At 38.0% G+C, this 24,509-nt stretch overlaps 1 protein-coding gene across 2 annotated transcripts in view; it reads left to right on the top strand.

Moving 5' to 3' along the window:
* The window catches only part of ATL2 (atlastin GTPase 2), a 41,811-nt gene extending 19,225 nt beyond the window's left edge, over positions 1 to 22,586 (top strand). Inside the window, exons 3-14 of one of the 2 annotated variants that reach the window (XM_080914329.1) lie at positions 5,675 to 5,809; positions 6,047 to 6,151; positions 9,012 to 9,062; positions 9,339 to 9,395; positions 10,655 to 10,747; positions 13,240 to 13,378; positions 14,923 to 15,050; positions 16,353 to 16,409; positions 17,240 to 17,311; positions 18,118 to 18,549; positions 20,165 to 20,179; positions 20,273 to 20,780. In XM_080914329.1, coding sequence (XP_080770455.1) covers positions 5,675 to 5,809; positions 6,047 to 6,151; positions 9,012 to 9,062; positions 9,339 to 9,395; positions 10,655 to 10,747; positions 13,240 to 13,378; positions 14,923 to 15,050; positions 16,353 to 16,409; positions 17,240 to 17,311; positions 18,118 to 18,549; positions 20,165 to 20,179; positions 20,273 to 20,380 — 1,392 coding nt within the window. In that variant the 3' untranslated portion in view covers positions 20,381 to 20,780. The other variant, XM_080914328.1, reaches the window with a different exon arrangement.
* Positions 22,587 to 24,509: the final 1,923 nt, after the last annotated feature.

Here is a 24,509-nt window from a genome sequence, read left to right as displayed (position 1 = left end):
GTGAAGAAAATAAAAAATTTAGTTTCTCTCCTTTTCCCCCCAAATACAAACTAAGGAGATTAGGTACTGTTGTTCAGTACCTTCTGAACTATTATATTCTTCCCCCCCTTTTTTTTTTCTGAGACTTTGATTTTGGGATTGAAAAATTTTCAGTCTTCTGTATATTTTCATGTGTAGAGCCTATGTTAATGTAAATCATTTTAGCTAGGAAATTTTTGTTATATATTGTTGAATCTACAGAAGTTTGAAAGGATGAGATGGAGAAGTTTCTAGATGTTATTTGTTGCCCTTTGTGCACTGCTTCAAGAGGCTGTTTTTGATTGGAAAATACAAATCTTTGGAAAATGTTCTTGTAGCATTTGAAATACGTTTTCATTTTTCACTCTTAAGCTTCAGAATATGTGTCCTGCCTTTTTGGGTATTATAAAAATTATGTTACCCTTGTCATATAGTATTTTAGTTTTGGATGTCCGAAAGTCAGGTGTGAAATATCAGATTATTGGAATTTAAGAGATTTGGGGTTTTAATGTGAGATTTTTGTTCTCTAGCCAGAGGCCTTTGTCTGATGCTCTCAGTTGTGGGGCCGCATGCTTTTCTCTGCTCTCTTCTCTCTTCTTTGTGGTACAGAGGCTTTTTAATTTCACACAATTCCATTGTCTATCCTTAGTATTATTTGCCATTGCTAGAAATTTTAGGATGATTATTTTGTATCTGATTATATTGGATTTTTGCTAGTATTCTGTCAATCTATGGGCAGGGTCTTCTATCTCTTAATGCCTTCTTTAATTTTGTTCTGTAGTGTTTAAAAGGAGAAGTATTTTACTCCTTTGGTTAGATTTATTCCTACCTTTATTTTTTGAAGTTATTGTGTTTGTGGTTTCTTCTTAGCATATTTGTCATTGTATGGAAAAGCTGCTAAGTTTCAAGTTGATTTTGCATCAAGTGCTTTGCTGAGGGTTTCCATCAGTGGAGTTTCTAATGGAGTCTTCAGGTTCTTATGTAGAAGAGAGTCCCCTCTGACTTACTTAGTTACCTCGTTAAGGCATTCACTGAGGAAGCGTAGAGCAAGGAAGCATACTTGTCAAGTTTTGATATTAGAAGAAATGCTTTATTTTTTTTTCTTGACTTAGTATAATATTGACTATATGGTTTTATGGGCATAGTTGCACTGGCGTCTTTCTATTTCTAGCTTCTTTGAGGCTCTTATCAGAGGGTGTAAGGCTATGTCAAAGCCTCTTCTGTGCCTTTTAAAATGATGCCGATGTTGGCTGGCTCTGACCGCCACTAATCATTTTTTTATTTTATTTATTTCTAAGTGTTTGAGATATGGTCGTGGTATATATAGCCTGGCTGAGTCTTGAAGGTGCATGCCTTCTACCCAAGCCTCCGTAGTGCTGGGTCACAGCTCTGACCCTTCCTTATCCTAGACAAGGATACAGGGGCTGAAATTGGCTAAGTGTGCCTGTGCAGTTCTCCATAGATCTCTGTCAGGTTAGTTTGAACAGCAGGACAGGCCTCTGTTGCAAGGACTCATCTGGGTGTATGTAATTGAAAGTAATCATTTTTGTCTAGTGAGTTTAAAAATGGCTGTTTCCTTCTAGCTGTCCTATGAACTCTGTGAGGAATGCTTATAAGTACGGTGTGCCCCTAGTTAGAGAGTGTCTGTATTACTGCCACTCACCCAGCCCAGTGCTGCTTCTCTTTGGGAGCTCAGATTGGGGCAGCTCTTGGACTCTCAGGTTTTGGAGTGGTGTTTTGCTTGGGAACTTGTTTTTATTTTCTCCAAGGAAAGAAAGTCATGATTTTGAGTTTGCTAACCTTTTCCCTTTTTAGAACCTGGAAAGATTTCAGCTTTTACAAATGAGGCTGAAACTGAAAGTCTAATGGAAGGTGCCACTCAGTGACCAAACTAGCTCCCTTTCCTTTCTAGCAGCCTTCAGGCACTTTTGTTTTTTAAAGTGGTACTCATAGTATAAGATTCAGCATAGTAACCATTTTTCAAGTGTACAGCTCAGTGGTATTAAGTTTAATCACATTGTTTTTAGCAGATTCTAGTTATGAATCTTTTGTTCATAATTTTTTCATCTTTCTGGTTGGAAGCTTAGAAACTTTAGAAAGTTCTCTTTAGAATGTAATCAACATGCTAAAATTGTCTGGTGTCTGAGTTTATGATCTGGGTCACTCATAATTTCCATTTATCCAACCCCAGTATATAGAGGAGTTAGACATGGGATAGTTTGGGAGCCTGGGTAATAAGTGGTTTTAACTGTTTGGAATGTTTATGATTTATAATTTCTTCTAGTACTTCATGCTCTCAAGTAGTCCTAAACTACAGTAGGTGGTTAAAGTGTCAAAAAACTATGTTCTATCTGCTAATTTGAGCTTTATGTAGATTAAGATTTTTTGTTTGTGATTATTATTCTGGGAAATGCCTTGAAATGAAGGAGTATTTTCTTCCTGAATTTGAGGACTTAATTCCATGTACCTCATCTCTTTCACTGCTGTGATGAGTTAGGCTTTTAGGTTCGTCCGGCCTCACCATTATGAAAGGAGTGAGCTCGCTGGCTGAGGGGAGCTGGGATGCTGTGAGGTTTACCTAGCATTATGCTTGTTGTGAGGAACATTTCCTTTTCGTAGAAGTATGGGCTTCATGCTCCCGAGTTTATTGCTGACAATCTTACTATGTAGGCAAGCCTTTGGGTGAGAGCTGCATTTATTGTCTGGTGTCACTTTCAAAGTGTGGTAGATTGCCTTTTCAGTTAAAATCCCTTTAAAAAGCTTGTGTTTTCTACTATGAGGAACATTGGATTTCTACTATGAGGAATTTGGTTTTTTGAGATGTTTTTGTTTCTATAGTGGTAAATGGTACCAGATTAGTGCTTTGAATTCCTAGGTTTACTTTTAATAAATTCCAGGAGGAAGGTCTGTTAGAAGCAAGACAGATTCCAGAGCCCACTAGAATGTTCTTTGGGGGCAGGAATGATTTTTGTTCATTTAGAGAACTCTAGATTTTTAAGTGTTCAGAATTTGGTAGGTCAGTAAATAATTTGTTGACTGAATAATTATTTTTCTAAAGATTTCTGTGTTCATTTACTAGAGAAATAATAATTTTAGTTTTGTTTGAGAATTTGGTTATTTAGAATTCTTAATTTACTTTTTTTAAACTTTTATCTTTTTAACTAGACATAGAGTGAACTAAGAAGCAATTATGCATAGTGGTAAAATTCTGTGAGACACCAATTCTTTTTTAGTTTCTTTGAACATGGAGGTTTACAAGCATGTTACATAGGTCTATAATTTTTGTGATGCTTAAAAAAATTTTTTTTTACTGTTCTTATTTCTAGGACCAGAACAATCATATTTTTTATGCCTGATAGCTATATTCTAAAGAGAGCTTATTAAATTTATGAGTAAAATTTTTTATTCATTTAATGCTTCCTTATGAGCCAGGCAGAATGAAGTAAAACTTGAGTTTTGATGAACTCGGCATTCTCATAGGAAACAGAGAGCAGCAGACTGAGTAAAAACCTCTGAGAACAGACTCTTTTAACTCATTCCTGTAGGCGAGACTGGAGAGAAGAACCTGTGCAGTAGCAGGTTTTTTGGGCATTGCAGGTAATAGTTTCTTCCATGTAACATTCAGCCTTCCAGTGTCAGAGTGTTTGAGTCTAGATAGAACAAGGGATAGATCAGCCGAACGATGCATATTTACACAGGGTTGGTTTGTTCCTCAGGCATGTTAGAAACAGGAAGGTGTGTGTTTGCCTGTATTGGGGTCTCTGGAATACTGGGAACAGAGATTGGAAAAGCGGAAGATGTATTGTTGTGATCAGTGGGTCTTCAGATGGCCTGACGGGTTCTGTGGAAGCCATGGGTAGTGCTGCAGGAGATAGAGGGGTTTCTTGTGAAAAGCAGGTGACATGAAAATGATACAAGAATCCAGCTGGGTCGGGCCAGACTGCCTGTGTTGTCTAGGGGTACTGCGGATTTTCTAACACCTATAAAGGGTATTTGTGAAACGCAAGTCCAGAAAATACTGTGAGTGGCGTTGTATGGTGTGATTTTCTTGTAACCAGCAGAAATGAAGGCCTAATAGGTTAAAGTGTTGAGCCGAGGACAGTAACTGAGTGCAAGAGAATTTTGTAATGTTGAAGTGTTGTGGATGGTAATAGATGAGTCAAGGCCAAGGCTGTGTTTTCTCAGATTTTTGAACTTGGCTTTGTTTTGTCTTTCTACCCCGTATGTACCCTTTGTCAGTCACACCGTCCCATACCGCTCTTGTCTTAAATATCTGTAATTTGTTTGAATTAGATTCAAGTTTATTGGAAATTTCTGGAATAAGCCAAATCTTTCTTTTGAGGTGCTTTAAATAGAGGGTATGTAGACTTTAAAAGTATAGACATTTTACATATGGCAGTTAGTCATTGACAGCACATATTTAATACTCTAGACAAAGTGTATTGTGTGTGTTAACTGTGTTCATAAGTATTTATGGTGGTGGACATTGGATGTGAGCCTTGTGTCTAGGCAAGTGCTCTCCCATTAGACTCTACCGCAGTCTAGTTATAGTAGTTGTAGCTCAGTGGCTTGAGTTAAGATGTGCTCCCGCTCCCTTTCTTGGTGATGAGGACCAAACCCAGGGCCTTGGGCTTGTTAGGCAGGTGCTCTATCTACCATTAAGATGTTCCAACCTCCAAAGATCTTATTACAGAAACATCCTCAAACATACTTCAAAATTCAGAGAATAGCATTATAAACTGCCATGGACCTGTAGACATGTGGTCTATTTCTTGTGTGTGTGTGTTTCCTGGTCTTTTTAAAGCAATTGCCAGGAAGATCCATCATTTTCATCATAAATATTGAGACAGCTAGTAATTAAAGACTCAGTTCTTTTTTTCTTGCTCAAAAGACGTGTTTTGTGTGCTTTTCCTGTTTTTTCTTTTCTTTTTAAAGTTTTACTTTGTTTTTATTTGTTTGTTTGAGGAGGGGGGGGGGGGGCGAGTGGGATGGTAGAGAAGCTCTGCGAGAAAATCCAGGACAGAAACCCTGATCAGAATATAATGTATGAAAAAGTCTTTTTCAATAGAAGAAAATTTTCTATTCATTTAACATTATCTCACGGGGAGTACAGTTTGAGTACAGATATCTACTTGTTTCATAAGAAGCCACCTTCCACCCCTTAAACTAGTTTGCCTGAATCAAGTTCCAGATAATTCTAGTTATTTTTTTTAAAAAAAGACAGTCCCAGCAGTGTGAAGTGTTTTTGTCTACACTATGCTAGGAGAGGGCTCCTGTTTGACAGTCTTGCTGTCTGGAACTTGGTTTTACTTTTCTGTACAACAAGATATTAAAATAGCTAGTTCTCATATTTTATGATCTCTAAACATAGAAAAACTTGCCAAAAGAGGAAGAGTGGGCGTGTGTAATCCTGATTACCTAGAAGTCTAGAGTAAGTGGAAGCTGGAGTCATTGACAAAGGCTGATTTGAGGAGACTGCTCCTCTAGCACCCTTCACAGGACTTGAACTGTTGTCAGGACTGTTTTCACGATGCTAGGCTGGGCGTTCTAGCTCTTTGGGCATTGACTTCTCCTTAATGAGATATGGAATAGGTGACTTAAAGTTTTCATAGTTCCTAATTTTGGTGTGTTTAACATTTCTCTTTGATCCTGACAGGATTCTCAGAGCTGGATTGGTGGAAACAATGAGCCGTTGACTGGCTTCACATGGCGAGGTGGTTGTGAAAGAGAAACAACAGGCATACAAGTTTGGAATGAAGTGTTTGTGATTGACAGACCTAATGGAACAAAAGTAAAATTCTACTTATATTTTGCTATTTCCTCCTATATTTTTTCTTGAGCAATTTTCTGGTTTTAAAATTTTAAAGAACTCAAAACTATTAATGTCAGTAACTTTAATGATTAGTATGTTAAAATGTATAATATATAAATATTTTTCTTGATTTAATTGCTGCTTTGAACTTTGTTATTTAAAGTATAATTTTTGGTGATTCTTTTACCAAGTATTCTAACCCTAGCAAATCCCTAGGTGGCTGTGCTCCTTATGGATACCCAAGGTGCCTTCGATAGCCAGTCAACCATCAAAGACTGTGCAACAGTGTTTGCTCTGAGCACTATGACCAGCTCTGTCCAGGTGAGCGCTCATATAGTCCTACCTTTGTGCAGCCTCTTTTGATCGAAGAAAAATGGATTAGATGTTAGAGAACTAGTTGTATTTCTTATTACTTATGTAATAAGCTGTAAAATTATATACTTTGAATTAGATATAAAGGATGAAGCTACACCAGAGCCACCTTTGTTTTAATCACAGAACAGAATTTTACTAGTTCTTTGAGAATTTCATTCAGTGTATTTGATCACATTTATTCCCTTCCCCAAACTCTTCCCAGAGCCCACCCCTTTCCTATCCACCCAACTTTGTGTTCTCATTTTTCTCTTTTTCCGGTAACTTTTTTCATATACTATATCTTGATCATGCTTTTTAGATCCTTCCTACACAGTGTCTTCATTTTAAAAATACCAACAAATTATGAAGTCAAATTTGTGCTGCTGATATACATATGGTGCATATTGCTCATTCAGGCAAACATTCATACACAAAAACTAAGAAATCTTTAGAGGAAAGTTATTGAATAATGTCTATAATTAAAATCAATCATATGACTGCTTAACCAAAAACAAAACAAAATACCAAATAATTAAATAGCAACCTGCTTTTCTGTTTCCTTTCTCTGAGAGTTCTTGATTGTTTGAACTAAAAAAAAAAAGTAAGAATGTATATATGTATGTTTGTGTTATTGAGGGTTTCTCTGTGTAGCTGTGGCTCTCCAGGAACTCACTGCAGGCCAGGCTGGCCTCCAGCTTAGATCTGTCTGCCTCTGCTGCCTGAGTGCTGGGACTAAAGCTGTGTGCCTCCGCCGCCACCCAGCAACAATTAATTCTTAATTTAGAAAACCCAAGTGATAGGGATTTATAGCTCTGGTTTGGCTTCGAAAAGGGTGACGTTCTCCTGTGTTACTCAGTGTGCTGTAATTGTCCTTGTCCTACCAAATTCTCCTTGCTTCAGATAGACTATCTCTGTGTAATTGAGGTAAGTGAGGTCAGTTGACACACATCATTTTGTATTCCTGTTTTTGGGGGGAATCATTTGTATGGATATCCCCCTGGCTCAAAAATGGATGCTGGAGGATGGCCTCTAGATCCTGCTGGTGATACTGTGTGAGGAAGGGTGTTTGAAAATTCTCATACAATGGAAACTGTCCTTATCAGTGGTAGTTAGTTCATAAGAAATACTTTAGAGTGGCTCACTTAGTTCCCTTTCTCCTTCTTCCATAACTTGAAGCCCCTGACTGGGAGGAAGCCTGGATTTTACTGTGTGCAAAGAGGAGTTCTTTTCAGCCCTCTTTCTGTTCCAGGTCAAGGACACCTGCCCTTGTTCACGAGAGATTCTCTTGAGGACCCTCAGAGGTCTTTGTTGTTTTTTCCTGTACAAAATGGCATTACTGTAGATCCAGAGAGGCAGCAGAGGCCCTCCTTGCCAATCTCAGATGTAATTGTTGTGTATTGTGAAAGATGAAATCTAAATGAGATAATGCCTATAATAGTAATATGTAACTAGTATCTCCTATATAGACTTGTTTTGTGAGGGGTGGTAATAGGGATTGACATGTGGTATCATGGATGCCAGCAGACAGTGAGCTACTTACAATCCCAGCCTCAGAACAGTACAGACCTTGGAAGGCGTTTCTTCCTTAAGTTGTGGTTTCCAGTCATTGTAGTGCACTGAGTCCAAGGCTGAGGCCCAATGATTTAAGATACCAGGTGCCCATCTCTCTTCACTCTGACTATCCACCCCCTCAGAAAAGGATCTACACCTGTGTTCTAAAAGTTTAGGCCCACACAGATAAACATCAACTGGTTATGCTGTTAGCTTTTTATATTTTAGATACCTTGGTTGGGATTAATCAGTGACTAAGCATACCCTTCTGGTTTATACTCTTGACCTCTCAAGTTTAATTAGATTATCACCAGTTTGTCAGAACAGTTTGTGCTGTCTTTGGAACAGCTGCATTTACTGAGATACTGAGTTCTGTCATAGAGGTGGTGTCTGTAGGTGTCACTGTAGACCTTTGCTAATGCTCTGTCAAAGGATTGGACCTGACAAGCCCGCCCTCTCCAAACAGAACAGCCATTATCAGATCTGCTCTGTGTTTTGGAAGGCCTCCAGAACATTCTAAAAAGGGAAATAGTGCCACCTACTGCTAGTTTACTAGTTTCTATGGCCTGGGAAACATTTCATGTTGTTTAAGCTTATCAGCTCAAGCAAAAAGACACCATGGCAGGCATGACGCTGGGTGCCAGCCATTGCAGTGCTCTGACTGACGTCTTAGCACATGGGAGGCAGAGGCAGGAGAGCTTTTAAAGGCCAGTTTGAGACCAGTCTGGATTAAGTGGGGAAATCTTTTTTAAAGATTCAGAACAAAACCAAACAACCAAAAAGCCCAGAACCCACTGAGTGAATATATATCCTGTACCAAGATGAAACATTTTTTAAATATTGCTCTCACATTCTTTAACCACACAGTAGGTGAAACAACCCTTGCTTCTCCCTGGCTGGAGCTCACTGTGTACTCTAGGGTGGCATTGGCTCCATCCAACTCCTCTGCCTCTACCTCCTAAGTGTTGGAATCTCAAGAGTGCATCATTACACCTGGCTTCAGCTTGTCTTTTCTATGTCATTTTTAAAAATGGTATGACATAATATGAAAGAGACTGGGAAACAGGAAAAAACAGTACATGATATACTTGGGCCATGAGTATGTATGCATTCATGAATTTTACTGCTTCTCTTTTAATAGAAAATGTTTTCCATATACTATTGGTTAATAAAGTGACTCAGTGATTAATTTGTGATGAGATCTAAAATAATTTTCCTTCCTAAAAGGTAATTTATATTCATTAAAACATTAAAAAAATAAATTTTGTTTTAACAGGTATATAATTTGTCTCAGAATATTCAAGAAGATGATCTTCAACACCTACAAGTATGTCTTAGAGAATATATATATCAAAGTATTAAAACTTAATTTTTTAAATTGTAAATTCATGTTTAGAAGCCTGTAATATATTTGAATTTTATATGGGTTTAAAGAAATGGTTGATGGTTAACTAGAGGACATTTCTGATATACCTCGTTTATTAACTAGTGAAGTTCCTGATGTTGAGATAAGAGTGAAGACTGACACCTGATCTGATAGACAGTTTTATAAATGACTTTTCAGTTGGCTGGGTGGCGTTATCTTAACTAACTTGGTTTATAGTTATTTACAGAGTATGGAAGACTTGCAATGGAAGAGATCTACCAGAAGCCATTTCAGGTAAGTGTTTTAGCACTTTAAAAAATGGACCTGCAAGAAGCTTCAAGCCACAAAGACATTATAAACTCATTTAGTGCCAAAGTCAAAACAAATTATTGATGTATCATCATCAGCTTACTGCCTAACAGTCTAGGAAACAAAGACATGACTCTAGATTCGTTTGCAATCTTTTACTTTGTGTAGGGTGCTTCTTTTAATTCTAGAACTCAAGACAGTATCGAATTGAAGACAGTATGTCAGATTTATTTTAGCAGGATAAACTATTATAAAATGTCATAGGCTTACCTTTTTGTATGTGTGTGATGTATTACAAGTTGAAGTCAGCCCCCTGCTTCTCTTTTCTTCATATAGACAGGCTCAGGTTTGCAAGCTGCTGTTCATGCTGGTTTCAGTTGTAGTGAGTGGGAGGGGCCAATAATGCCTGTTAGTGTGGAGGGAGTGCTTCCTGTGTGTTGGCTTCCTAGTGATTATAATATTAGTGGGCTTACATTAATTTTGCCTCATTTCAATCTAAAACATCTGTTTTAGGCAAATCACTTTTATGAAACCATTGGGCTTTCTTTTGTATATAAGGGTAAAATAGTCTATATTTAGTTTATATCAGTTTTTCTAATATAGAACGATTTATCTATTTAGGAGACATTTGCCAATGTCTATGATATTTTTTTCCTTGTCACAGTTTTGTGGGGTGGTTAATGCTACTGGCACGTAATGTAGAGGCCAGAAATAGTTCTCTATAATGCAAAGGACAGCCATGTACTAGTAATTGATGAGAAATCAAATACTGTATGGATAAGACTTTTATAAAATTGGTCTCTTTAATACCAAATATATAACCAAATCTATTGTTGAATTAGCCATCTGAAAGTGTAGTTATAGATATATAGGTTGATTTTAAATAATGATCTCCCGTATACCTTCTGTTCATTTTTGGCTTTGGGTGTTATTACTCGGATGACTCCTTCTGTGTAGTAATGGCCTCAGGTGGAGCTGAGCAGTACTGTCAGGGCTGGGCAGCTGCTTTAAGTGTGTGGATTGTAACCATAGAGAGTCTACTCACTGTTTGGCTACAAGAACCATGTTTTTTTTTTTTTTTAAACTTTTGGTGTTGGGAATTGGACTGAGGTCCACAGAATGACAGTGTCATATGTTCTACCCACTGAGCTGCTCATTATAGTCTTGGTTAACGTTTATAGGAGGAAGTTTTCAGTAACTTTGGGATTTTGTTAACAAGTGATTTGTATTTATTCTGTATGTAGACGTTAATGTTTTTGATTCGAGATTGGAGTTATCCTTATGAGCATTCATATGGCTTGGAGGGTGGAAAGCAGTTCCTTGAGAAGAGATTGCAGGTAAGCCTCATTTCCCGGAGAGGAAAGCATATGCCTCAGGCTAGGCGAAGGGTGGGCTTTCTGGACTACCCTACCCTCACCAGCTCACTGTCTAGAGAGTGACGGATGGTCCCAGTGTAGTCAGATGATGCTGTGTAAGTGGAGGACTCTTGCTAAAGAAGATAGTCTTAAATAACCATAAAGGAACAATTGGTCCTCTCGAGGGAACTACCCACTAGTAAATATTCAAAGACTGATGCTTTTGAAAGTGACTGTTGTTGTTATTAGTTACTGTGTTTGTGTGTTTGGGTATGTGCATGTCACAGCGTATGTGTGTAGCTTAGAAGACAGCTTTGTGTAGTTGACTCCCTCCTACCTTTACATGAATTCTTGATATTGAACTGATGTCACCAGACCTGCATGACAGCCACTAGACCTTTTTAAAAGAGCCAGATATTCTCATTCCCATGCAGTGTGCTTCACAAAGCATTCCTGGAAAATGACCTCATGAACAAGGTCATGGTTCTTTATCCTTAGAGGCTTTTTCCTGGTAGATGCTCAGGTATTCCAGATTACATTTCCACATCCAGAAGACCATGGAAAGAGATCTTTTTGCTATGTGCTGGACTCAGAAGATTTTTGTCTGTCTGTAATATGGTACATTTCATTTCTCACCACATTTAAATACTTGGGATATACTATAACTTTTTTTATTCTTAAAATGAGATTAATTCCTAGATTATTTGGAAGGCATTTCATTCTCAGACTGAGGTAATTTATCATGTTTATTTTTTTTTCGGGTTATTTAGAAGAAATCAACATAACAATTAGTCATATAGCTGGACTCTGACTTATGTACTTCAGAGACAAGGTCTCAGAGTGATTCATCCAGTCACACATTTTAAGTGTGCTGCTTGAAGAGTTTGTGAAATGATCATAGATGTGTAACTTGTGCCCAGAATCATCTACTTCCATATGCTTACTTTGCTAACTCTTACCATTTTTAACTGATTGTTTTTATATTTCATATAAAATACAAAAAGGGTCACAGAGATCCACCTGCCTCTGCCTTCCTAATGCTGGGATTAGAGATTTGCATCACCATGCTTGGCTCAGAATATATTCTTTTGTGTCTTATTTTTTGTGTCTTATTTTGTGTCAGTATTTTGTTCTTGAGATTAAACTATATTGTTGCATATAGTTTATTAGTTCACTCTTACTATGTACAGTATTATACTGATAGATACCTTTCACTGTGTTGTTGGAGATAGATGTAGGTAGTTTACAGGTCTTAGTTATGAACAGTGCATGTTTGTTAGAATGGCCTTTGGGAGAACTCTTGGAAGAATGCATGACTTAACCCCTGGACGGAGGTGTGGAGCAGTGGCCCTGAACACACCTTTAATCCTAGCACAGGACGCACAGGCAGGAGGCTCAGTCATGAGTTGGAGATGGAGGCCTGCTTGGCCTACATAGCAGGCTCCATCCAGGCCAGCCATGGCTACATAGTGAGGCCCTGTCTGAAAACAACCTAATGTAGACATTCTAGGAATTATTTAAAAAACTTTAAAAAATAGTTAAGTTTTATGTTTAAGAGTTTTTCATTGGCTGGTGGGATTGGTTAGTAGGTAGACATTTGCTTCTAAGCCCAATGACCGTACCATCTCCCAGGACCCATATGGTAGAAGGAGAGGACAATTGTTGAAGGTTGATCTCTGCATGTGTGGCGTACTTAGCACACATATGCCTTCTCACACTTACATGCACATGCACACACACAAAAAGAAAGAAATAAAATGTAATAAGAGTGTTTTTAAAGACTGTTCTTAAATAAAATACGTAGTAGTCTCTTTCTCAAAGATCTTGATTGGCATAAACAATAGATAACTGAGAGCTCTGAAGTTGTGTTTGTCTGGACTGCACTGAGCTCTCTAAACACTCTGTGTGCTTGTGTGTCTGTTGATGTGTGCATGTGAGTTCAGTGCACTTGGAGGTCAGAGTGTGGATGTTCTGGAGTTAAAGTTACAGGCAGTTTGTTGGAAACCAAAAGCTGGTTCTCTGCAAGAGTAGTTTATGCTCATAACCACTGAACCACCAGCCTCTACACTGGAACTTTGCACTGGACTTTACATTTTGCTCAGAGGCTGTCTTAATCTTAGGAGAATTAATGATCTGATTTTTTTTTTTTTTTGGCTTCAGTGTGTTTAGTATAATTTTGACATAAGTGCTTTAAAGGCACATTCTTTATTTCTAAGTCCTCTTAACTAGTTATTCAGGTATCAGGTATTATAATTAGTTGTTTGTATGTTTTGGAATTTCAGACAACTTTCTTTAAGGAAAAAAAAATGCCCTTCAAGTTGATAAAAAGTGGCCAGAAATAAACTTTTAAGTAGAGAATAAAACAGCCCTCTGGAGTAGTAGGAGTTTAGTGTGCATGTGGGTATGGATGTGTCCTTTTTAAAGTTTAGAAAAAACAAAAAACTTTTCACAACTCACTCTATTTCTTCTTTTAGGTAAAACAAAATCAGCATGAAGAGCTACAAAATGTCAGAAAGCATATTCACAATTGTTTCTCAAATCTGGGTTGTTTCCTTTTACCACATCCTGGTCTTAAAGTTGCCACGAACCCTAGTTTTGACGGACGACTGAAAGGTGAGTCTCATGCTTGCTGAAACTAGTAGGGACTTGAAGGTTTGTATTGCACTATGCTTTTATTTTATTTTTTAATTAAACAACTTTATTTTAAAAAACAGATAAGTGTACAGATTTTAAAAGCATTTTTGCATAAAACTGAATATACTTTTGTCAGTACTTGTTTTTTTTTTTTTAAAGGTTTGATAGTATGCATTGAAAATCTTACTAGTTATAATGAGCATAAAACAAAACATAACATGGAAATAGTTTTCTTGGTGTGTAAAGATTAAACATAATGATTTTTAAATACCAAGAATTACCACAAGGCTACATTCTTAGCTCTTGAATTATTAATGGTTTAAGGTCTAGGTGTACCACACTCTGAGAGGGTACTATACACTTATTATTATTATTATTAATTATTAATTATTAATTATTGATTATTATTATTTTCTAAGAAGGACAGAGGCTTTCAATTTTTGGCTTTTCTTTTTTTTGAGCTTCATATGGTCTGTGAGTTGTTTCTTGGGTATTCAGAGCTTTGTGGGGCTAGTATCCAATTATCAGTGACTGCATATTATGTCTGTTCTTTTGTGACTGGGTTACCTCACTCAGGATGATATTCTCTAGATATATCCATTTGCCTAGGAATTTCGTAAAATCAATGTTTCTAATAGCTGAGTAGTACTCCATTGTGTAAATATACCACAATTTCTGTATCCATTCATCTGCTGAAGGACATCTGGGTTCTTTCCAGCTTCTGGCTATTATAAATAGGGTTGCTGTGCTTTTATTTTTGATATAAATGTAGTCACAACATTTTCTCCTTCCCTTTTTCCTACTCTTCCCAATTTATGGCCTCTTTTTTTCATGAATTGTTCTGACATGCACATATGTGTGTGTGCATATACATACCTGTTTCTAAGTATAACTGCTCAGCTTGTGGATTGTTATTTCCATGTTTCAGGGATGACCAACAACTGCTTGGTCTGGTCCTCCTTGAGGGAGACTATGCCTCCCACTCTCAGCATTTCTTAGTTGCCTGCAATGTTTCCTTAACCCTTTCATTCTCACTAGAATGTGGCTGCAGTGTTCTCCTGTATTGGTTCTAGCTTTGCCTTTGGTTGCTTTGCCACTCTTTAGCATACTATTGGCCATAGCATACGGATTAACCATTTTACTTAAAATTTTTTAAAAAACAATTTACTTATTTTATGTATATAAGTGATCTATCTGCATGTATACCTAGAAAAACAACCTAGTACCGGAATTTAATATAGTGCCCCATATGATTTGCTTGAACAAAGGTGTTTTAGTTACTCTAGAATTTGATTTGAGCTGAAAGACTGATGGGAGAATGGGAGAAATGTAATAGGAGAGTAACGGGGATTTCTTTCCTGTAGGAGACATGGCATATTTAGATGAACTTTTTAGAAAAAAGAATTTTCACTGGTAGAATTTACATCACTGTGCTCTTCATAAACAAAATCTCATAAGTTTATGTCATTGAGAACTTGTTTGTGTTTTTGGACTAATATGGTGGTTAACTTCATGTCCATCAGATATCGATGAAGACTTTAAACGGGAGCTTCGAAATCTGGTTCCATTGCTGCTTGCTCCTGAAAATCTTGTTGAGAAAGAGATAAGTGGATCTAAAGTCACGTGTAGAGATCTTGTAGAGTATTTTAAGGTAGGTGAACTCTGAGCTAAATGGCTCTGTCTAAAAAGCAATGTAATAAACTTTTAACACATCTTTTCGGACAAGAAATTTACTTTCTAGCAAAAAAATGTATGTTTTTCTGCCTTGAATTCATTTTATCGGCATTAAGGATGCAGAAGGGTCTGGAGGGATGGGTCATATCCTAGAGACCACATAACAAGCTGGGTATCTCACATGGTTATGATTCGCTGTGAGGAGGAAACAGTGGGGGTGGGGTGGATAGAGCTTGTTGCTTCCCAGCTCACTGCAAAAATATGAGGCCCGAGTTTAGAGAAAGACCGTGAAGGAGTGTCGGAGCATGAGAGGAGAACGTGTAGCTCTTCTGGTCTCTGCATGGTAGCGTAGGGTGCACCCAGGCACATGTACACATAAGCATTCACAGATGGCTGTGCCTGAATGTGGTGTCTTCTACTCAGTGACACTACTTGTTCTCAGAATATCCTTCCTTTTCTGCATCTCTGTTGTGGAGAGAAGAGCTATTCATCACATTGTAGCACAGCTCTGCCATTGTGAGTGGTGCCTGGGATAGTTCTGTAACCCAAGTTCTCACAGAGTCTTCCTGTAGAGGAAGATAAGAGGATTAGTAAGAGTAGCTAGAAGTATCTGGGTTTTGAGTCTAGGTAAGTTACTTGTGGAGATATTTTTCTGCTCCTTTTGAGCTTTTTCTGTTGGAACAAGTTGATGATACAGAGCTGTGTTAATGGCTAGAGATGGGTGGGTGGGTGGGAAAGCACACTAGGGAAGCTAATGGGCTCTGCTCCCCTGCTTAGTTAGCACTTTTATGCAGTTGCTGTTTAATTAGGAATTAAGTTTGAATTCATAGAAAGTTGAGGTAAAACCTCCTCTCTGGATGCCATGAACTTCCTCTTCCTTTTTCTTCATTCTTCCTTTTGTTTGAGGCTTTGATTTTCTGTAATGTGTGTTGATTAAATTCACACTTTGTTCCCATGCTGTACCTCATCCCCTAGCCCCTCGCCACTTACTCCTTGAAATTTCATGTACATTTAAAAAACCCCTTCTTATGCTTTGACTATAAATTAGGATTTTGTTTTAGTTGGAATTATATTTAAAAAAATTCTGTAGAAGATTTTATTTGGCAACATACCTATGTGTTAATATTCAGGACAAGATTGACTGTTGTACTTAGAGTGTATGAATTTTAAGGCCTAGAACTTTATTTTTATGGTGTGAACTATTATGTTTAATGATATTTCTTTGGGGGGACATTGTACCAACTTGTGCACCAGTGCAGTGAATCTTCTGTCTTTTTAGGCATACATTAAAATATATCAAGGAGAGGAACTACCACATCCAAAATCTATGCTTCAGGTAAGAGGAAGACAGTGTGTTGGGGGTGGAGAATTAAAATCATGGCTTTAGAGGAAACAAAAAAGGGTTTTTTTTGTTTTTTTTTTTTTTTTTTGCTTTTTTACATACAAATGAATTGTATATGCTTAAGATAGCATATTAAATGAATTCTGATATATCTATATCTATATATATATATGTATATTTGTAACTGCAAATGGTTGACCCTGAGCAAGTATTGCCAGCTAGAAATCTGAGCCTTGGAACTTTATCTTCAGATCCTAAAAGTGTAACACAAATGCTTTTTGTATAAGGTGAACTATTTTTGTTCAGAGTCTTTGATAAAGTCTTTTGCTTGAAATGACTGGTTTCATCTGCTAGTAATGAGCTGCTTTAGTGCAGTTAGATTTTGTCTGTATATGTTTTCTTTGGGGGCATTGTTATTTTTATACATTTCCTGTATTCTAAAATTTGCCACTTTGGGTAGTTCCTCAGTTTTATAGCGGATTAATAGTAATTATACTAAAGCTTTGCAACAAAAGACACTTTTGTGTGAATCTGGTTGTTCACACAAGGAATTCTTAATTTTCAAGACTCGGCACATTCTGGGATTACATGTGTTTATAACTCTGTCCATTTTCTGAGCACATGGTGATATATTGTCTGAAAATCTGAGCACAAATCCCAGTCAGGGAGTCCTGACACACCTGCCAAAGGAAAGGAAACTAGAGAGTGATGTTCTTTCTGTTCATTTCCATAATTATTTGTTGTACATAATTCATTATGTTAGTAGGAGTTTATAGTCATGCCATTTCCCCCACAGTAATGGTATGCTTTATTTTATCTTTTAGGCAACAGCTGAGGCTAATAACCTTGCAGCAGTAGCAGGAGCAAGAGATGCCTATTGTAAAAGTATGGAGCAGGTCTGTAACTAATGTTTAAGCTTTATGCTACATAAGAGTAGATGTTGTTTTTCATTTAAAGTAAATTTAACTTATTTGCACTACTTACATATTGTTATGCTATGTTATTCTGTAATTGTCTTTTTATAGTCTCTGTTGGAACGAATTGTTAGAAAATAAGTTACAAGGCTATCATGCAGCATATGTTTTTTGACTTTTAATTCAGAATTTTCATCCTGGGATGGAAGTAATAGTAGCTTGAGTCCGATAATAATTTCTGCACTAACATGCTCATCTTTGAAGTACTGTGTTACATGTTTGCTCTTTAATTTGGTTTCTATTGTTGCCATGAAGCACCATGCGCAAAAGCAAGTTGGGGAAGAAAGGGTTTTTTTGGCTTATACTTCTACATCACTGAAGAAAGTCAGGACAGGAACTCAAGCAGGGCAGGAACCTGGTGGCAGGAGCTGATGCAGAGGCCGTGGAGGAGTGCTGCTTACTGACTTGCTTTCCTCTGATTTGCTCAGCTGCTTTCTTATAGAACACAGGACCACCAGCCCAGGGATGGCACCACCCATAATGGGCTGCGCCTTCTCTCATCAATCACTAAGAAAATGTCTTCTAGCCTGACGTTCTGGAGGCACCTTCTCAATTGAGGTTCTCTCCTTTCTGGTAACTCTAGATTGTGTATCAAGTTGACATAAGATCAGCCAGCACAATGTGATTGCGAAGTGGTTTATTTTATGAGACTAAAATCTTTGAGCAGGGAACCCTTTTCAAGTGTTACTTCTAGCATGTAATCTCTCATTGTTACTTGGCCTATACAGGTATGTGGTGGTGATAAGCCGTACATTGCACCTTCAGATTTGGAGCGAAAACACCTGGATCTCAAGGAAGTGGCGCTCAAACAGTTTCGTTCTGTGAAAAAAATGGGTGGAGATGAATTCTGCCGCCGGTATCAGGACCAGCTTGAAGCTGAAATTGAAGAAACCTATGCAAATTTTATAAAGCACAATGATGGCAAAAATATCTTCTATGCTGCTCGCACCCCTGCCACACTGTTCGCAGTCATGTTTGCTATGTATATAGTCTCAGGACTCACTGGCTTCATTGGCCTGAACTCTATAGCTGTCTTATGCAACCTTGTCATGGGGCTGGCGCTGACGTCCCTTTGTACTTGGGCATATGTTAAGTACTCTGGGGAGTTCAGAGAAATTGGAACAATGATTGATCAGATTGCTGAGACCCTATGGGAGCAGGTTGGTATCTACTTGTTGATCTTGCAGTGACTAATCTGACTCTGTGTGATTTCCAGTTTCCCTCTCTAGCTTATTTCTACGCCTACTTATTCCTTCACTCGAGGACGGGCTTCGGTGTCTTTTTTTTTTTTTTTTTTTTTTTTTTTTTTTTTTTGTGTGGTGGTGGTGGTGTTTTGATTTTGTTTTTAATGTAGAATCTAATTTAAAGGTTTGCTTCCATTTGTTCATAATTACAGTTTACTTTGATTAGCTTTAATTTGTAATATCTTTGGTTGATTCTTACTCATAAGCCTGATAATTATGCCACACTGTGGGCAGGGCTAGATTTACTAATAATATTTTTCTTTGAGCAAATAAAATATTGTCAACGAGCAATTTTAAAGGTAAGAAAAAAGTACAGTCAGTGTTTTGGGGAGGAAAATGACTTTTTTTCTAACCAATATTAACAAGAAACAACATAAGTGAGATCTGTTAGGCCTTCTTGTCTTCTCTGAGGAGGGAGCCCTTTACTGCAGTACTCAAAGGAAATCCCACAGACGTTTCTTCCCAAAGAGAGTTTGACTTGTGTTCCCTGGGAACACAGAACAGAGCCGAGCCCCAGGCCAGGCTGAGAGCTATGGCTCAGCCCTCACCTGTTGTGGAAAGCTGTTTCTGATATTTCCACCGATTGCTTGAGTACAGATGTTCTCTCGTGCCATTGTTAAAATGATCCTCGTAAAGTGAGCAGACATCTCACCCCATTTGGGGACAGAGGGGGGCTTAATTATTACACTATGCAGTGGCAGGCCTGGTCCATGTCACCTCTGAGAGGTCAGTGAGGCGGGCGACCCAGCGAGTGAGGCCTTATTAGAGATTCGGATGCGCAGGTGCGTGTTTATTTTGGTTTTCTGTTCAAAGACTGAAGGAGTCGATGATTTTTTTCCTGGAGAAAATTGATTAGGTATTATAATAGCATCATTATGACTGCATAAACCAGTGGTTCTCAGCCTCTTAATACTTGGCCCTTTAATACAGCTCCTCATGTTGTGACCATGCAACCATAAAATTATTTTTGTTGCTCCTTCATAACTGTACTTTTGCTGTAATTGAGTTGTAATGTAAATATTTGGGGGTGAGTAGAGGGTTGTCGAAGGGGCTGTGAGGCACAGGTGGAGAACCACAGGCACAGACCACTGTATTAGCTCAGACTCTTAAAAGTCCTCTGTGTAAGATCTCTTCAGGAGTTTGTGTTTGGACATTTTGTCAAGGTCAGATTTTTGTCTCTTAAAATCAGTCTTACTGCTTTGCTCTCTTGTAATATTTTCTAATAAATTAAGAATCATTATCACTTCACTGCTTTAGAAATAATATGCTTAATTTTTTTTGAATCAATACTATTCTCCCACCTTGATTTTAATAATTACACAGTGTCTTTTGAAATGCTTTCTGTGGGTATTGATTCTAGGACTTTAGAGGTGCCATTATTATAGATGAGTTTGGTGGGAGAATCTCACCTGTTAAAGTTACTTTCAGTGTAGCACAGTGAGGTATGAGCCCCAAGTCAGAGAAGACGTGTGCTGTGTTCAGCAAGCCTTGTCTAAAATTGCTTTGCATTTCTTTTTTCCCTTTGCTTCAGAGGAGTCCCAGGAAGGTGAGAAACTACAAAGTCTGAAATTCTTCTAGTCTTTAACTCTAGCTTTGAGGCATGCGAGTCACTTTCCTAACACATCACTCCATGTTTTAGGTGTTTTCCAAACTGTTTGAAGTCACTAGACGTCGAATGGTTCATCGTGCTCTTTCATCAGTACAGCGACAGAGACTGTCATCCAACAATAACAGGAAGAAAAATTAGACAGTATTTTAACTTTTTCTCTATCTGAAGTGTTCACACTTACACATGTAGGACAATGAGCAGGACCGTCTGGGCCGGTCTGCATAATGCTGTATACATACCAGATTTGATGCTGCACATAGGGTATGGATTGCACACCCGTCTCATGGGATTTGTAACGGTTTGAATAGAGGAAAGTAATTTCTGTTCCATTATAACATGTCTTAACTGCATTGTTTGTAGCATCATAACTTTTTCTTTCTTTTTTCTTTTTCTTCTTTCTTTTTTTGGGAGAAGCATCTTTTTATTTCTCACATTCCTGATTATTTTTGTCATTGATTTAAATGGAATTTTTTATATCTGTTTTTATATGTACTCTTTTTTTACCTCATGTTTTTGTTTGTTTTGCACGTTTCTCATACCACAGGTATTGAAGCCCCTGGGTGATAATCTGATGGAGGAAAACATAAGGCAGTCTGTAACAAACTCTATCAAAGCAGGCCTGGCTGACCAGGGGTCTCATCATGCCAGACTAAAGACAGACTGACAGTTCATCTCCTCACGGACTCCACTCTCCCTTGTTCATGCTTGCTGTACAATGAGAACTCAGATAAATAAACCAAAGTTTACAATCAACTGTAGAAGTAGTTTAGTGTAACTGGCTTTACAGATGGTTGCCGCAGAGTGTGAGCGTTGTTGTTGGTTCTCAGCCTTCTTTTGATGACTCCTTAGACCCGAGATTGGCTGAGGAGCATTGGTTTATCATGCACATCTGGGCCATGTTTAATTCTTTTCTTTCTTTTTACCAAATTTAATGTTAGTGAAATTTGTCTTATGTAAAAGGATATTTCAGGGAAATATTTTAAGAAATCTATTTAGAGTCTCTTTAATATAGTCTCCCATTGAAATTTTAATTTTTAGAGAATTTATGAATCACTGTATCAAGAATCAGATCGGAATGACAATGAAGCCTTTATTGAGCCACTACATTAAAAGTGTATATTGCTTTACTGCCTTCAATGCCAGTATTACATAGATGCATGTATCAGAAGCGTCACAGAAACCATATGACAACTCTTGTAGCTGAGAAGGTCATTCTGAGGTGTACATTTGTCTTGCCTTTTTAAATTTGTAAACCTGCCCTGAAAGGAGATGCATTATCTGGGAAACTGAACTGTCTTTTTTGCAGTTTAGCCTTCATGTACATAAAATATGCCATTAATTTTATTGGGGGAGAAATTCCATCCAAAAATGTTGCCTACAGCTATGAGTTAAGAGTGTCTGTACAGTGTGTAGCTTTTATTTTCTAAAAATTACAGGTAGGGCATGTATATGAATTATAAATATATAAATACAATTTTGTATTAAAAGTTTTGTAGTTTATGGCAAAATCTGGTTCTGTGGTAGGCTAATAAGTACAGTCCTGTGAGAGGAGTGTTTGTGGCCCATGTCGGTGTGGATGCATAGACAATGTGAAGCTTTGATATACTTGTGATATCTTTCTCCCCTGAGCACTGCAGTCTCACCCCCAGGAGATTCAATGGGAATGTTTTATTGTGACTCGTCTTCTGTTGCATTTTAAAGTTATTTCCTGTAATTTATTTTCAGTACATAATTAAAAATTTGTTGTATATATAAAATGGAAGTTGTGATTCTTTTTTTAATGAATTCCTTCAAGCGTGTATTTCACCATATAACTCATATTTGTTCATGATGAAAAGAGTGTGGGTTAGGTTGCACCAAGTTAGAGCTCAAGGTCGTGTACTTTAAAGCTAAGCATGTAAAAGTTATTTTTCTGTGTCTGTATATGTAAGGGATATTTTTTGTGATAGCCTATCTGGAGATTCTTCATCTCTACCCCACCCCCATTGTGTGCGTGTGTGTGTGTGTGTGTGTGTGTGTGTGTGTGTGTGTGTGTGTGTGTGTGCGCGTGAAAGAGAGACAGAGAATGTGTGTTTGTGTTATGTGTAAAGCTACCTTTTTTCAGTACTTACAACCTTCTTTACAAAGACCTATTAAATCACTCGTTTGGTTTTTAAGAGACTTGAGATGTTGAGTTGCATGCATGAAAGGTCTGAGTTTGCTTTGGTTGGTCAAACTTTCCTCCCACTCCCAGTCCTGCTTCATATGGGCTGCCATCGTTTCCCTCGGTCTGTTCCTATACAGGAAGAACCCATCCAACAAGTCTATTTCTCTGATCACCTTGTTTTACGAATGCTGTACATTGTTTTTATGGATGAAAATAAAAAGTTTGTTGTATACTAGCAATTGTTCTGAAATTAAAAACTTCAACAGTTTAACTCCTCTTACCACCGGACACCATGGTGTTTCTTGTCAAAAACTTGGTTTTTTTCTCAAGAATTCTCTTTAGGACTAAAGCCCTGGCCATTGTTAAGCTAGAAGACAGGATCAGTGACAAACATTGAAATAACAATTTGGTATTGGCGCGTTTTCTTGCTACAGTTTCGGGTAGCAGTACTAAACAGGTGTTTCTTTCTTTTAAAGATGAATGTTTTTCCCAGTGACGGGATTTATCTTCTAAAGACATATCTTGATGTCAGATGGTGAACAACCATCTGTGGCTTTGGTGACGAGTCTTATTTTTAATGAATATAGACTGCTAGTCACCTTTGCTTATAATCAAACCTTTTATTTATAAAATTAAATAGTACTATTTCACTTTTGAGGCTTTGTTTTCTTTAAAGAAAGAGGTTTTTAGTTATGTATTTGTGTGTTTGTGGGTATGTGCACCTGCGTGCAGGTGCCCACCGAGGCCAGAAGAGGACATCTGATCCCTTTGAACTGGAGTGGTTATGAGTTGCCCAGAATGAGTGCTGGGAACAGAACTCGAATCCTCTGGAAGAGCAGCAAGTGCTCTTAACCACAGCTTTTGTTTTCAAACACTGAGCAGGGCTTTATTTTTATTTTGCTTGTGGAATTGAACCAAGCAGGCTAGTGACTTCACTTCTGGCATGAATGCTTGTTTTGGGTACATTCTTTATGGGCTTTTAAAAGCTTTAGCTTAGTTAAGGAACTTTGAAGACACTCCTTTAAAGGGTGTGGGAGGGCGGTGTCTGATTTTGGTTCCTGTAATGGGGCTGGGGAGATGGCTTAGTGTTTGCGGTGTAACCATTAGGGGTAGAGTTTGGGTCCTTAGAACCTATCCAAAGCTGGAATCCCGGGGCTCCTGTGGCAAGATTGGAGACAGGTGAATGCCCGGAAGTTAAGGCCAGATTGCCTGGCGTATGCAGTAGTACGCAGCAGACTGCCTCAAGGTAAAAGGTGAGGACCCATGTCAAGTTGTCATCTGACTGCTATATACTGGGGCCTCTATGCCCCCCCCCACACACTCACACTGCATATGTCATTTTTCTCCCCCTCTCCCAAGTGGCCTTTTAGATACAGATTTGGTGTTTTAGCCTGGTAGGTAATACGGCATTTTGATAAGCATCTTAGGGCTAGTGTGTGCGTCTCTTGCACACTTAGGCTTTGACTTGAAAACTCACAGTCTCAGTTCTTTTCTGCTAGCCCAAGTGAGTTTATGTGTGCATACTGATAGTTTTCCATTCCTGGGATGGTGAAAATCATCTTGGAGAGTTGGCAGCTGTGTTCTGCCAGCCATCTTTGTTTCCCCTTGGCTATAGTTGATAAATCAAATTACTTCTGTCTTGCTTGGATTCTGTCTTCATCCTCTGTCCATAACAGATGACTTCCAGGGAATTCTTCAAATGTTAACTTGTAGTCAAAGCCAAATTGGAGCTTCATGAAGCAACACAGAATTGCTGCCTTATTAACTAGTCTGATATTGGCCCAACTTGGAATATATATTTTGCTAGATTTAGGCAGAGGAATTAAACTGTCCTTAACACATGGCAACAAAGTATGTCTTTTCTGCAGTGTGACTTGAGGAGCTCCTCAAAGACTAGATTAGAAGTCACCAAAGATATGTCAAAAGGGGTTTGGAAAAGGGATAACATATTATTAGCACAATAAAACATTTCCAAAGACTCATGAAATTAAGGGGCAGTCTGAAAGAAAATTAAATTCAAGGTCTGATAATCTCAAGGCCTGATAATTTTATTGCTGGTTTTGGTATTCTCTTCATAGTATATTTCAGTCCTTAATAATTAAGACCTTCCACTATCTGGCA

The sequence above is a fragment of the Micromys minutus genome, assembly GCF_963924665.1.
Source record: "Micromys minutus genome assembly, chromosome: 3".
NCBI lineage: Eukaryota > Metazoa > Chordata > Mammalia > Rodentia > Muridae > Micromys > Micromys minutus.
This window is presented reverse-complemented; position numbering and strand designations above follow the sequence as displayed.